The sequence below is a fragment of the Pseudophryne corroboree genome, chromosome 3 (genome assembly GCF_028390025.1).
Source record: "Pseudophryne corroboree isolate aPseCor3 chromosome 3, aPseCor3.hap2, whole genome shotgun sequence".
Classification (NCBI taxonomy): domain Eukaryota; kingdom Metazoa; phylum Chordata; class Amphibia; order Anura; family Myobatrachidae; genus Pseudophryne; species Pseudophryne corroboree.
Genome location: NC_086446.1, coordinates 479,150,698 through 479,165,947, shown reverse-complemented (window position 1 = coordinate 479,165,947; position 15,250 = coordinate 479,150,698). Strand labels below are relative to the sequence as shown.

General features: G+C 41.5%; 1 protein-coding gene across 3 annotated transcripts in view; it reads left to right on the top strand.

Annotated features, from left to right (window-relative positions):
- PRKCA (protein kinase C alpha) overlaps nt 1–15,250 on the top strand; it is a 656,418-nt gene that overhangs the window by 405,506 nt on the left and 235,662 nt on the right. For all 3 annotated transcript variants that reach the window (XM_063960833.1, XM_063960834.1, XM_063960835.1), the window contains exon 5: nt 1,186–1,314. In XM_063960833.1, coding sequence (XP_063816903.1) covers nt 1,186–1,314 — 129 coding nt within the window. The remainder of the gene's footprint in view (nt 1–1,185; nt 1,315–15,250) is intronic.

Genomic DNA, 15,250 nt, shown 5'->3' with positions numbered 1-15,250 from the left:
ATGTGCCATTAAAATAATTATATGTCACAACTATGTCATTGATAATGTGAATGGCGTTCTTCCAGAGAAAATCCATATTGCCCATTTTCTTCCTTGGGAAACTGCAGATGAAACAGAGGTTATTGTAGTGAATCATGTACTACATATGTGTTCTCTACATATGTGTTCTCTTACTTCTTCCTTCCTTGAGCTACAAGTAGTGCCAAGCGTCTTTTTTGTGTTTTTTTCCCCCCACGAAATGCGTCTTAGGTGCAAAATAACATAATAGGATGCACAGACAGCTTCTGCTGATTAAAATGATGTGCGGCATGCCTATATTGTGTGTGTGACTGCTGCTCTAATGCATACAAAATGCTATGCTACACTGTTTTCAGCAGAATCTGCTTGTGTGTCCTATTACATTAATGTGCACCTACGATGCATTTTCGCGATAAACACGCTCAGCACTACCGTGTCTCGCCAGTGAATGGCACGACTTGAAGGGCTGTTTAGCGTGACTGTAGCAAGGATGTAAGAGGACAGATCTGTATGCCTAAGGATTACAGTATGTGCCTTTTGTTGTGGTCAAACTCTTGGTAGTTTGTGGTATGATGTGCTGTTAAATACTATAAACTCACCTGTACTTAAGTCATCCTTATTCAGTTATCTGCTTTTACAGATAGAGGGTAATTTTTCGTTGTTTCTGACTCATTCAGGCATAACACAAAGTGCAGCGTAATCCATGCTAGCATTGACAATGATGAAAGTGCTACGCTGCTAGGCTTGCTTTCTGGGCGCTGGTAATTGGGTGCTAGAAATGGACAAAGAAACAGACTCCATCTATAGGTCACTATGAGAACCTGTAGGTTTAAAGCACAGCTTCCCAGTATTGGTTTATGCTTATTGTCTCATATTATTTAGTGATACTAAAACTACATATACAGTACAGCCAAAAGCTAAATTCGCTAACCTATACTTAAGTCAAATACAGAAATCAATCCAATACCCAATTTGCTTGTTAACATTTTTACATAGAATTATCACTTTTATTAAATCACATTAAGATTGTGTCAGGCTGTCACATGAACCTGAAATGATCTCATACATATTGGCAGATGTGCACTTTTAATGTAAATATATATAACAGATATATATAACAGATATATATATATATATATATAAAATCTTTTTTTTTTTCTTCCACAGCATGTGACATGAATGTACATAAAGTGTGTGTCGTTAACGTCCCCAGTTTGTGTGGCATGGACCATACGGAAAAGAGAGGGAGGATATTCCTGAAAGCCGAGGTCAACGTAGATAAACTAAGTGTTACAGGTAAGAGAGGGTCTCTCCTCAGATTTCTCATAAATATTCTGTTAAGTGGTGTCAATAACCAATATAGTCTGTGCACTTACTACACATCTGTATCATAACTGGTATAATCAGATCCAGCCATGCATGTGCTTCTTCATTGTGCCTGTAGTGCCACCCATTCACCAAGCGACTGAGCTGTCTTTTGCCATGATTTTGTTTTTAAATATGGCCCCTCGGCAGATTTAGGCAGCTTGTGGCTTAACGACTCTTGTGGAGCCACACATGCCAGCAAGCCAAGCCAGTGGCTGCCATGACATGTTGTGCTTTATAATTCCTCAGATGAAGAGTTATTGGTTAAGGTTACGAGGCTGTCCCAGTGTCGGTAGCTGAGCCTATGAAGGTAGGCAGGATTTGCAGTAGATTCTGCCATTCAGTGTCAGTATTTCACTGGAGCCAATAAATTCTAGCAGGGACTTTAACCTAGTAATGAGCGTATTTTGTAGTCATTCTCCCTATAGTTAATTGTCATGTGTTGTAGTTTGTGTAAATCACTGTCAGGGATTTGAATATTAAGTAGGAATTGATTACAGTACTTGGTCTGGGGGTAACATTTGCTTCAAGCATCCTTTCCATGTTCTAATGATCCTCGTGTGATATTCCAAGGAATACCACATTCATTGATTAGTAGAGAATAACACTGCTGATTTCCAGTGCATCCAAAGTTATTAAATTTCTCTCCAACCTTTCTTCCTTCATTGGTACAGACGAAACTGTCTAATGTGAATATTGGCTAACATTACTCCGGACTGTACTGCAGAAACTAATTATGAAGTTTACAGTATGGGACTATAATGTGTACAGTTTGGCACACACTGATGTAATGACCTGTCCATACTGTAGGTTCAGCTTTCCTATCATATGCACAGAAATCCTGCTTGCTCTAGATCTTGTCGCCATGTGTTATCAGATCACCACTGGCATGCTGTGAATGTGTAATCACATCTCCGTCTTGTACACATTTTTCCTTTAAACATTCCTCTAGGATGAATTAATATGCTAATCCCTGGAAACGCACTGACTGTAATGAGTTTCTGTATCACTGTGAAGATATTAGCAGCCTCCAAGGGGACTTATCGCACAGCATTTGCAGAAAGGTAGTTATTACTATATTAAACAGAACAGTGACGTGCTGACTCAGATGTACCGCACGTCCCTTTGTGACTTCCCACGATCCCCGTCTGACACACAACAGGCCAATAAAGTCTATATATATATATATATATATATGTATATACATATATATATTTTTTTTTATAAATAAACATTTTGAAGGTATTTTTTTCGTAGTCAGAGAGCTTAGTATTTCCTTGTCAGGGAGATGCTTAGTTCAACAGTAAAGTATAGATATTTTATTCTTGTAGCTATCCTCAGATGACACCAAATAGCCCTATTTGGCGGGACTTGTTTCCTGTCGCTCAGTGTGTTTTTCTGAATGCATCTGTTTTGCACTGCTAATGCAATAAAACACAAATTAACCCTGTACACTGCAAGTGGATTTGCGTGCTACAGCAGTGCAACAAGGATGCTAATCTGAGAAAAAGTCACGCCATTCGTCCTGTCATGCAACATTGCCACAATTGCGAGAAAAGTGCATATTTTAAGCCCTCAGTACATTACAGACCTATTTGTGTGCAGTCGCAATGCAAGTATAAGCACTAGGTGGCTAAAGACACACCTGCATATACCGTCTACCCATCTTCTAATGCAGGGGTGGAGAACCTGCAGTCCTCCAGCTGTTGTTGAATTACACATCCCAGCATGCCCAGCAACAGTTTTAGCATGGCCAAATAACCAAACTGTAGAAAGGCATGCTGGTATGTGAAGTTCAACAACAGCTGGATGCCCAAAGGTCCCTCACCCCTGCAATGCATGTGTCATCTCAAGCTGGTTCCAACATGACTTGAGCAGAGTGCACCCAATGGCCTCCACAGTCATCAGATCTCAACCCTATAGAGAACCTTTGGGATGTGAGAAATTTGAGATGTTCAATATGAATGTGCATCCGACAAAATGTCAACATTGAGCAGACCCTCTAAGGGATATCTGCTGCACCTTGATAAATCCATGCCACAGAGAAATCAAGCTGTTCTTGGGACAAAGGGGTAGATGTATGAACCTGTAGAAGGCATAAGGAAGTGATAAACCAGTGATAAAGCAGTGTTAAGTGCAAGGTGATAATGCACCAGCCAATCAGCTCCTGTTAATTTACATATGGGAGCTGATTGGCTGTTTATCACCTTGCATTTATCACTGGTTTATCACTTCCTTATGCCTTCTCCAGGTTAATTAATCTGCCCTAAAGTGTGGTGCTTCCCCGTACTAGAGTGCTGTACCTAATAAAGTGATCACTGAAACTGGTATTTCTCCAAAATAGTGAAAACATAGTAAGCACTGTGAATCAGCATTTTCCTCTATGTTTCTCATTGATAATTTTCGGTAACTTCCTCTACCTCTCAGAAGGGTTTTTTCTTGCATACTTCATTAGCTAGCTTGGCCAGGAACATTTTGGCTTTCTAAACTTAATGATAAAATGTAAATTCCCTTACTGATTTATTGAACATTTATAGTTGGTTGAAACAAGGGTCACATGCATACTTTGCTCTCACCAGATTCTTTTTAGTGTTGGGTATAAGCTCCTGCTTTGATATCACCCAGTGTGCCTACTCACCCGGTCGCCCCCATTCCTGGGCTACTGTCAGTTTCTTTGGTGTATGTGAAAGGGAGCATGTCATTCTGACTGCAAAGACACACCCCTTGTGCAATCTTTTTGGGGGCATGGCTGCGTGTCATGCCCCGTTTTCGAGACAAGGGAGAAGCCCCCAGCTTCTCCCTGGTCTCACTGCTACGCGGTTACACCATACAAGGGGTGTGACGCCAAATTAGCAAAGCAGCTCTGCTAAATTGGGGTCACCCAGTAAAGCGTGCACCCCTATAGTGACACCACTGCCTATATTTTTTAACTACAGGTTGAGTATCCCATATCCAAATATTCCGAAATACGGAATATTCCGAAATACGGACTTTTTTGAGTGAGAGTGAAATAGTGAAACCTTTGTTTTTTGATGGCTCAATGTACACATACTTTGTTTAATACACAAAGTTATAAAAAATATTGTATTAAATGACCTTCAGGCTGTGTGTATAAGGTGTATATGAAACATAAATGAATTGTGTGAATGTACACACACTTTGTTTAATGCACAAAGTTATAAAAAATATTGGCTAAAATTGACTTCAGGCTGTGTGTATAAGGTGTATATGTAACATAAATGCATTCTGTGCTTAGACTTAGGTCCCATCACCATGATATCTCATTATGGTATGCAATTATTCCAAAATACGGAAAAATCCGATATCCAAAATACTTCTGGTCCCAAGCATTTTGGATAAGGGATACTCAACCTGTAGTATGATTTATTCTTCCATCTTTACCAAGTTTTCAAATCCTAATTTAACTTTTGTAACCCCAGGAAATTGGTGTGGAGTCCCTATTTTTCATCCAGCCTATTGCAGTGTTGTTTCAGCTCTCCATTAATGTTCTTTATGCATCGTTACCTCCTTGAAAAGTGGAGAGGTATTTCAAGGCATAATAAGAACAGTTACTGTATGGTCCTGTTATCAATTGCAGGTGGCAGTTTGTGTGATCCTATCAGCTCTGCTCACTTGCTGCATGTTCTTAGGTGTCCTGATTTCAGCGGGACAGTCCCGCTCTTCGTGCACTGTCTCGCTGTCCTACCTGCGGGCCGCAACGTCCCCGGGGGGAGAGGCTCTCTGTCACCGGTCCTTTGCTGTGCATAGCAGAGCAGCGGTGAATGGATGATGTGAGCCTCACTTCCACTAACTGTAGGGGTACCCCAAGGTTCTGTCCTTGGTCCTCTTCTCTCTCTGTACGTCCTCACTGGGTAAGCTCATTAGTTCTTTTGGTTTCCAATATCATCTCTGTGCTAATGACACCCAAATCTATCTTTCCTCTCCAGACCTCTCCCCTGCTCTCCTCACTCATATCTCCAACTGTCTCTCTGCTACCTCTTCCTGGATGTCCCAGTGCTTTCTTAAACTTAACATGTCTAAGACCGAGCTGATCATCTTTCCTCCCTCCCGCATAACCTCCCCTCCTACAATCTCATTATCTATTGATGGCACTACTATCTCCTCTAGCCCCCAAGTGTGCTGTCTTGGAGTAATCCTTGATTACTCCCTCTCCTTCAAACCACACATTCAGCACCTCTCACAAACCTGCCGTTTTCATCTAAAAAATATTTCCAGGATCAGACCCTTTCTGACCCAGGATGCTACTAAGACTCTTATCCACTCACTGGTTATCTCCAGACTGGACTACTGTAATCTCCTCCTGACTGGCATTCCTGACAAATACCTCTCTCTACTCCAATCTATCCTCAATGCTGCTGCCCGGCTCATCTTCCTCACCAAACGCACTACGTCCACCTCTCCTCTCTTACTAGACCTTCACTGGCTCCCCTTCCCTTTCAGAATCCATTTCAAGCTTCTCACACTCGCTTACAAAGCCCTCACCCACTCCTCTCCCATCTACATCTCTGACCTTATCTCCCTTTACACTCCCACCCGTCCTCTTCGCTCTGCTAATGCACGCCGACTCTCCTGCCTACGGATTGCTTCCTCCCACTCCTACCTCCAAGATTTTTCACGTGCTGCACCACTTCTCTGGAATTCCCTACCTCTCCCCATCAGACTCTCCACCTCTACAAAACTTCAAATGGGCTCTCAAAACCCACTTCTTCACCAAACCCAGCCAAATCTCATCCTAAACCTCTGTTCTACGCCCTCTATGTACCCCATCTGTGTCACCCCTGTCTGTCTACCCCTCCCCTTTAGAATGTAAGCTCTCACGAGCAGGGCTCTCTTCCCTCATGTGCTTATCCTTTCTTATTTTAATAGTCTTCAACTGCACCAAATCCATCAGTCTTCTGCCACCTGATACTTATTCCAGTGTCATCTGCTGATGTAACTGTTTATTTACCCTGTACTTGTCCTATACTGTCATCAACTGTAAATTGCTGTTTTCCTGTTTGATTATTTGTTTATGTACTCTGTGATTGGGCGCTGCGGAACCCTTGTGGCGCCATATAAATAAAGGATAATAATAATAATAATAAATTTGCACTGTACCAGTAGAATCTGGGGGCTGCCCAGCAGCTTCCAGAGCTCTGGGCAAGCCCCTAGCATAACGAAAATGGGGGCATGATGAGCAGTCATGACCCCAATATGTGCGCCCACATTTTCTGGCGCACGCCTTTTGCCTGCGCACAAATGTCCCAATTCCATCCTCAGCAGACCTCTGATTCTAATACAAGGAAATAAAAGAACTTTCTCTATGAAACATAACTGATGTCCATATGTTTGCTGAGTTTTTATTGACTGGGTGATCTTAGATTAGCCAAGCTTTTATTTCCAGTTAAAATAAGATCAGACACTCTTTGCTAAATGTTGTAATAAAAATGGCTTGGTATATTCTGGATAACCTCTCAGGTGTATTCCTATTTGGTTCTAGGAGTATCAGTGTTACTACTTGTATTTTATCATCTGTTTAAAGTATTTCGATATTACATTACAGAAATGAATAGTAAATGCACAAGCAGTGTGTGGATAGCCTTAATCCATTCTGTAATGGGTATAGGAGCGACAGTTCATTTTCATGTGTGTTACTCTAAATGAAAACTGTTATATACTGTAGATGAAATTATTCCTGTATGAGAAGATCCTGAGACAGCGCCATTTCTGACTGCTGCATTTTTCCTGAAAATGTGTATAATATGTACATCATATTACAAGTTGAGTATCCCTTATCCAAAATGCTTGGGACTAGAAGTATTTTGGATATCGTATTTTTCCGAATTTTGGAATAATTGCATACCATAATGAGATATCATGGCGATGGGGCCTAAGTCTAAGCACAGAATGCATTTATGTTTCATATACACCTTATATACACACAGCCTGAAGGTCATTCTAGCCAATATTTTTAATAACTATGTGCATTAAACAAAGTGTGTGTACATTCACACAATTCATTTATGTTTCATATATACCATATACACACAGCCTGAAGGTCATTTAATACAATATGTTTTAAACTTTGTGCATTAAACAAAGGTTTCACTATCTCACTCTCACTCAAAAAATTCCGTATTTCGGAATATTTGGATATGGGATACTCAACCTGTACTATAAATAATGCATATGTGTTTCCCCCTGAAATGTGTTCGCCTTTGAGGGTAAATGTTTAATTGATAATTGAGACATTTTTTTTTTGTAAGATTAATTATTGAAACATAACCGTACATTAGGCAGTCACCAGGAAAGCCCCAACTAATGATTTGTATGTGCTTTAATAACTATGTCTTGAAGCTAATATTTACCTAGAAAGTACTTTTCCATGCTTCATAATAGTTACTCTTTGAAAAAGCATAATTAGGAATTGTGGCTGGGATGTGAAATGTAATTTCAGATGCCAACACAACAGTGCCACCTATTGATCAAATTACCATTACACACGAAGCACTTCACATTAGCAACACTTTTGAAACATACTGTACACAGCCATATTAGTCTAATGACCCTGTTATAATAAGAGTAATCATATTGCAGCTGTTATTTTTTTTAGAACAATGTTTATTGACAAGTTACAAGAAAATAAAGTTGCAATACACATAGTAAACACTGTAGAAAAGCAACAATATATCGGAGTATTGATGAGAAGAGGAAGTTAGAGCCACGAATATACAGTTTTCTCAAATTATGACATATAACAATAACGTATGACATGCCATTGCATCAAACAGGTGGTCCATTACTAAGAACATCCAAATGATACCAATCAGTGAGGTAGAAACATTTTCTCAGAGTTTTCATCAGCGCCATGGATAATGTGTGTATATACGGAAGCCATACAGCAAATCATTTTTATCAGTTTATCCTTGTTTAAAGAGGCTTATGACCAATCCGTAGAGAATAGGAACGAAATTCTAGGGTGCAGCAATTGCATAGATCAATTGCCAGTGGAGATCCATTGGGACAATATAGTCTTTTTAGTGGCCGCTGTCCATTTTATCAAAAGGGTTTGCCTTTATGTAAGGCATGAGAGCCATCCTTGGGATACAGACCCCAGAAAACCCAGGATTTGTCGATTGTAAAAGCTAACTTTAAGGAATTGGTAATGTAATATTGCAAAGACATCCACAAAATTTGTACCTTAGGACACGACCACAAGCAGTGGTTGCGATCACGATCCAACTGCAATAATTACACTCGCCCCGAGGGCGCATTCGCAGCTACCGGCGTAGCGACGTCACGCATCCGCTCCAATCAAAAATATGGCAGGCCTCCTGCCGTTGCAGCCAGGAGGCTTCCATAACGTCTGTGACTGTGCACTAATTGCGGCGTGATCGCAATTAGTGCGTGGTCGCAGATGAGGGCGGTGCGTAGCATGCTGGACGGCCTTGCCCTGCGATGGCCGGCCCCCACATGCGAGTTAAAGGATTGCATATTCTGCTAAAAAGCAGAATTTGCAATCCTTACTGAATTAGGTCCTATATCTGCCTCCGGATCTCCACATTTATAGCAGTTGGAATTGGCAGCATCCCCCATTAAATATTTCAATTTAGGAATAAAATAAGATCTATATAAGATCTTTTGGTGCATCTCGGCATAAGACAATGAAATCAATCTTTTGTTTAGAATAATATTTGTATTTACAATTCCCTTCATAGTGAGATTGGGGAAGTCTGAAGTCCATTTCAACAGGCCTACAGTACCTGTTTGTTTTATCTATTGCATATAGGATAAGCGAAGTCAATCCACAGCTGGTAATAATGCTTTACCATGGCCATGGGTGTTTCTTTGTTTCACTTTGTCTAGAACCATATAAATATGTCTTATCTGTAGCCATATAGAATGAATGGAATTAAAAGTATAGCATACAGTCGCCTGAGTATATTTACTAAAGGCTGGATATAATGAACAAAGGTGTGTGCTTTATCCCTCTTGTGTACACGGTGTTATGACTAGAAATTCCCAGTATTTAGAAAGATATGTCACAATATTTATTCAGGGAGAAAAAAGTTTTTTAAATTGTGATGTAGAAGAGCATGCCTAGGCTGGCAGCCCTGCTATTTGCCAGGTAGGCTCCTAAGCTTTTAAACTGGTCTTGGCAGCCTCTGCCTGCATTGCTTTGAAAATATTAGTCTTATCACTGCATGCTCAGCATTGGACTTCCGAGTAACTAGTGAAGTGATCGAAAAAGTTATGGGCCTAATTCAGTAAGGATCGCAAAATTTGCCAATTGCAATTCGGGCAATTAGCAGCGTTCGCATTGCGCATGTGCTAGGAAAACAGCGACTAAAAATGCGTACACATTGTGATCGCAATGCAGCTGCTGTTTGACTGACAGGATGCCGGCATCTCTGGGCGGAAACCCGCCATTTTCTGGGTGTGTCTGAAAAAACGCAGGCGTGCCCAGGCGTTTTTAAGGAGGGCCTCTGACATCAGCAAAGGAAAAAATGAGAACTACCTCAACCGCGCTCAGCTTACTGAAGTCCACTTGAATGTTCAGGAGTCTGTCAGTTCAAAAAAAGAGAGGAGGTCGTCTTCCAATCTTTTTTGTATATACCTAGTCCATAGGGTGGAGAAATTCCCACTGGGTTAGTCCAAAGTCCCTCAAAAAAAGAATAGAAGAACAATATTGTGTAGTATGTCCTAGATTCGAGGACGATCAGGATTTGAAAGGAGACTGAATACCAATCCATCCAGCAAGGAGAAGTTTGGACCCATAAAGAAACCTTTATGAGTGGAAACTCTTCCTTTGTAGACGTGAGTACGGTACGAACCATCGTGACTAATTACAGAATCTAGAAACACTGATCGTCCTCGAATCTAGGACATACTACACGATATTGTTCTTCTATTCTTTTTTTGAGGGACTTTGGACTAACCCAGTGGGAATTTCTCCACCCTATGGACTAGGTATATACAAAAAAGATTGGAAGACGACCTCCTCTCTTTTTTTGAACTGACAGACTCCTGAACATTCAAGTGGACTTCAGTAAGCTGAGCGCGGTTGAGGTAGTTCTCATTTTTTCCTTTGTTCGTGTTGTTAGGTGTTGGGTGACACCAGGGCTCTACACAACTGCAGCCGCCTAGAGCGCAGTGGTTGACTATTCCTGTATTTTTGTGTATACCTCTGACATCAGCGATGACCACTTCCAGCCTCTTGTTTAGCAAAAATTGTGGACGACCTTGCCTAGCACAGATAGGAAAAATCTTTAATGTTCCGGAAATTGCGTATGATTTTGCAATCAGCCTGCATATTGCGATGCATTCGCAAATTTTACGATGGCCATTTTTTCTCTATTTCTGGGCAGCAACTATTTGATCGCAGAAACTGCAATCCTTACTGAATTAGGTCTAATGTACGCAAATGTGTGCACTTTTACATGACCTAGGTGCACATTATGCACACGAAACAGACAACATATATATCAGCATATTTTGCATTTACTCTGTGTTTAAACTGTTTAATTATGTTTTCACTACTTTACATTCCTGCTATCTTCTGGTTATTTGTAAGTAAACACTCATGTACTAGCAGGAGCATGCTTACTGTATGAAACCTTACTGTAAAGCTGGGTACACACTGGAGCAATGTTGCTCCAAAACGCTGTTTTGGAGCGACATATTGCTTACATTTCTCGGTGTGTACCCAGGATTGCGCGTTCCCGCGTCGCATGCAACAGACGCTTGGTTTGATGTGCTGCACATCAAACCAATCGTCCGTCACTAGCGTCCTGTGTTACGTTAATGAAGGGCAGAACATGGTCGTTCCATTAAAGTTGCCCAAATGTGTAGGGGCAATTCGGGCTGATGGGGAATTTGTTCCTATGTCGGAACGAATCCCCATCGCGCCAGTGTGTAACCAGCTTTAGAAACCTTGTGTGCCATCATCATTCATGCTGCCAGCTTTTGCCATATTTCAGGTGATATCAGCAAGTAAGGTTGGTTCTGCTCACACCCATCACCCCCCCCCCCCCCCCCTTCCTGCTATTTAAAGTTAATTAAACTGATTAGCAGGCTCTGGTTTATAGAAAGTGAGGACTTGTAGCAGCCCCTGGGTACTATAGTAAAAATATTTTAGGTAGGCGGTAGTAAAACTTTAATGACTATACTTCTATACTGCAATTAGTCATTGACTCAGGCTGTAATATAAATGGTAGTTTTTCAAAGCTATGTCATTCCCACTTTAATTATCTTCCCTCTCTCTAGAGATCTGCAGAATAAAACTAACCATTCATGCAGAGATTAAAACAGCCAAATCAGTCATATCAGACCAAACTGTCTACAGATGGTTCTATCTGTGGTTCTAAAATGATAATCATCCCAATTGATATTTATTTGCAAAGATCATGGTGTGATCTCAGCAGTTGTGCTGGGTTTCGTTATGAATGGTCGACAATGTTAAGGTCGACATTCATTAGGTTGACCACTATTGGTCCACATGAAAATGGTTGACACATGAAAAGTTCGACATGGATTTTGGAACTGTTTTTGTTATCATTTTTTTCCATAACATGACTAGGAACCCCAATTAGTGTACCACGTCCCCTTGCATGGCTCGCCATGCTGCGGGCAGGTTACTATTCCCAATCGTAGTCCACGTGGATGGTAAAGTATGAAAAAGTCAAATATCTATTAAAAAAAAGCCATGTTGACCTTTTCATGTGTCGACAATTTGTCCATGTTGACCATGTCAGTGTTGACCAGTAGTGGTCGACATAATGAGTGTCGACCTTAACATTGTCGACCATCTGAACGGTTACCGTTGTGCTGGGCTTTCACCTCTTCCCAGTGTGGGAAGTAAAAATCTGCAATGTATGGTGTATACATCTTTACTGTACAAGTGAAAGACGAGGGAGCCCCGGAGATCACCATACAAACTATTGTGATATTAACTATCAGATTCTGGATCACTTTGTTTATAAAACAATTAAATGTTAAAAGTTATTAATTAACTACAAAAAATGTGTTTTACTTCCTGTGGTAATATGCATATTATGTCAACCACATTTTCAAATTATCCTATGCAAAACATTAATAAAGTATGTTGTGTATGGAGTTAACCCGTGTTTGGATTTATTAGAAGACTTTGGGAAATGAAGCTGGAAAACCTTCCTGACTACTGTAGTTTTTTTTTAAATTCTGGGTCTACTACGACGCAGCCTTGTAACCAGATTGCCGCCATGTGGTGAGAAGACGGAATGCTAAATGGCGGTCTGTAGCAGAATATGTCCCACCAGCTCCATCCATCTAATGAACTCACCCAGTATCCCATGTCCATTATAGAACAACACTCAGCAGTGCAACACACACATTCCAACTTGTTTTTTATTTGTATTTAACCTTTTTATATACAGTATGCATATCCCATTATGATTGTACATTTATTGCAAGTATCCCCATTGCATAAAAATGTATCCCAAGTACCTCATATTGTGAGATAATGTATTGCAATGAATCATTCTATTGTCAATCAATAAAAATGTTTTATTTATCAATGCAAGCACCACTGTGCAAACTCATATTTACATGGTAGACCTGCATAAAGCACCTGATTCAGAGATGGATGCTATTTGCATTGCAGCACTGCAAAAATATACTGGTGCCAAATTGCATAGCCTGCATTTGAAGATGCAGCATCAGCCATCTGAGTAAGTCTTAGCTTACTTAGAATAGGAGACGGAACTTCTCTGCTGGGGCGAGGAAATCTGCATGGCCTTACCACACTTGCAAAATGGGTGCATCATGGTACCATTTTGAAAAATAGTGCTTGTCTCCGCCCCCTTTAGAGCACTGTGAGGGATCTTGTAGGACCTAGTCTGCACATGTGCAGTTCACCCACCATTGGAGTTGTATGCAAACCATCGGGTTTGTGTTACAAGTCTGAATCAGGCCCTAAGTTAAGTAAAAATATATTTATATACAGATATAAATATAGTAGAAGCAGTATTACATGTGGACCTAAAGTAGACATGATAAATAGAAATCCATTTGCATTAAAAAAAAAAGTGATGTATGTATGTATGGTATATCATGGGAGAATTGTGTCAGGAGGGGATACGTTCAATATTCCGGCCGCCGAATACCAGCGCCAGAATTCTGACACCCACCAGAACACAGATGCCGGAATACAGAAAACCTCAGTATCCTGATGCCAGAATCCCGACAGCCAGGATACCAAACGTAAGTATACAGAGGATGTTAGGATTAGGCTGCAGGGACGGGGGATAGGTACTTACCAGGGAGGTTAGGGTTAGGCCCTCATTTGGGATGTTAGGGTTAGGCTGCGGTCACGAAGGGTTAGGATTAGGGGGGTGAGTTGGAATACATAACTCATCCCAGTTGGGATATTCATAATCTGGATGCTGACGTTCTGTGCGCCGGTGTATTCTACCCAACATCATCAGTCCGTAAATTTGTGGTTTAACTCTGAAAGCCCAACATAGATTAAGATCGTTTTCAATCAATCTGAAATCAGTAAAAAATTCTTAAAATTGACCTTTAGTAAATATACCTTGAAGAGTCTGGATAGATAGTAGAGAGCGTGGTAGAGGAGCTTCTCTATCTGCCATGCTTTGCCTGTGAGCCTGGAAGCTGGCTGGGGCCTGTGAATGTTTTAGTATATGATTCAATCACACAGTGGAGGACTGTGCACAGTAGTCAGGGTTACAGTATGGGCCAGATGTACTAATCCTTGAAAATAAATTGCGCGGTACCAAAATACCAACTAATAAGCTCCTGTCATTTTTCAAACCCAGCCTGTAATATGGCAGTTAGGATCTGATTGGCTGATACTTTATTACTGTGAAATGTATCACTACTCAAGTACATCTCCCCCTTTGGGGTGTAGTACGGCGGTCAGGAGACCGCCGGTCAGCTTACCGACGCCGGGATCCCGGCCCCATACCGACGCCGGGATCCCGGCGGGGAGGGGCGAGTGCAGCAAGCCCCTTGCGGGCTCGCTGCGCTCGCCACTCTGCGAGCAGGATGGAGAGATGCGAGCAGGATGGAGAGAGAACCTCTCGCATTAGAAACATAGAAACATAGAATTTGTCGGCAGATAAGAACCACTTGGCCCATCTAGTCTGCCCCTTTTTTTTTTTTATATTATTTTTATCTCTAACCTTATTTGATCCTTATTTCTTTGTAAGGATATCCTTATGTCTATCCCATGCATGTTTAAATTGCTCTACTGTCTTAGCCTCTACCACCTCTGATGGGAGGCTATTCCACTTGTCCACTACCCTTTCTGTGAAATAATTTTTCCGCAAATTTCCCCTGAACCTCCCCCCCCTCCAGTCTCAGTGCATGTCCTCGTGTCCTATTGCTTCTCTTCATTTGGATAATGTTTCCCTCCTGGACTTTGTTAAAACCCTTGATATATTTGAAAGTTTCTATCATGTCCCCCCTTTCCCTTCTCTGCTCCAAACTATACATATTGAGATTTCTTAGTCTTTCTGGGTATGTTTTGTGATGTAGGCATTCGCGGGTCCGTCGGGTGGAGAAGGGGTTAAAATGACGCAAATCGCGTCATTTAGCCCCGCCCCCTTCCCGCAGACCCGCGAATCGCGGCAATTCCCGATGTGGGGGCGGGGCTTAGTGATGTCACAGTCCGCCCCCCGAAGACACTGCAGCGTCTCCTCTCCGGGCTTCTCCCGGAGAGGAGAAATAAAATGTAGGTAAGTATGCTCTATGGGTGTCGTGGACACCCACAAGTGGAAATAGTCCCTGTTGGTCGGCATGCCGACCATCGGGATAGTGAGCCGTCGGGATGGTGGAGGAGGTCATGTGACTGTCGGTCAGCTGACCG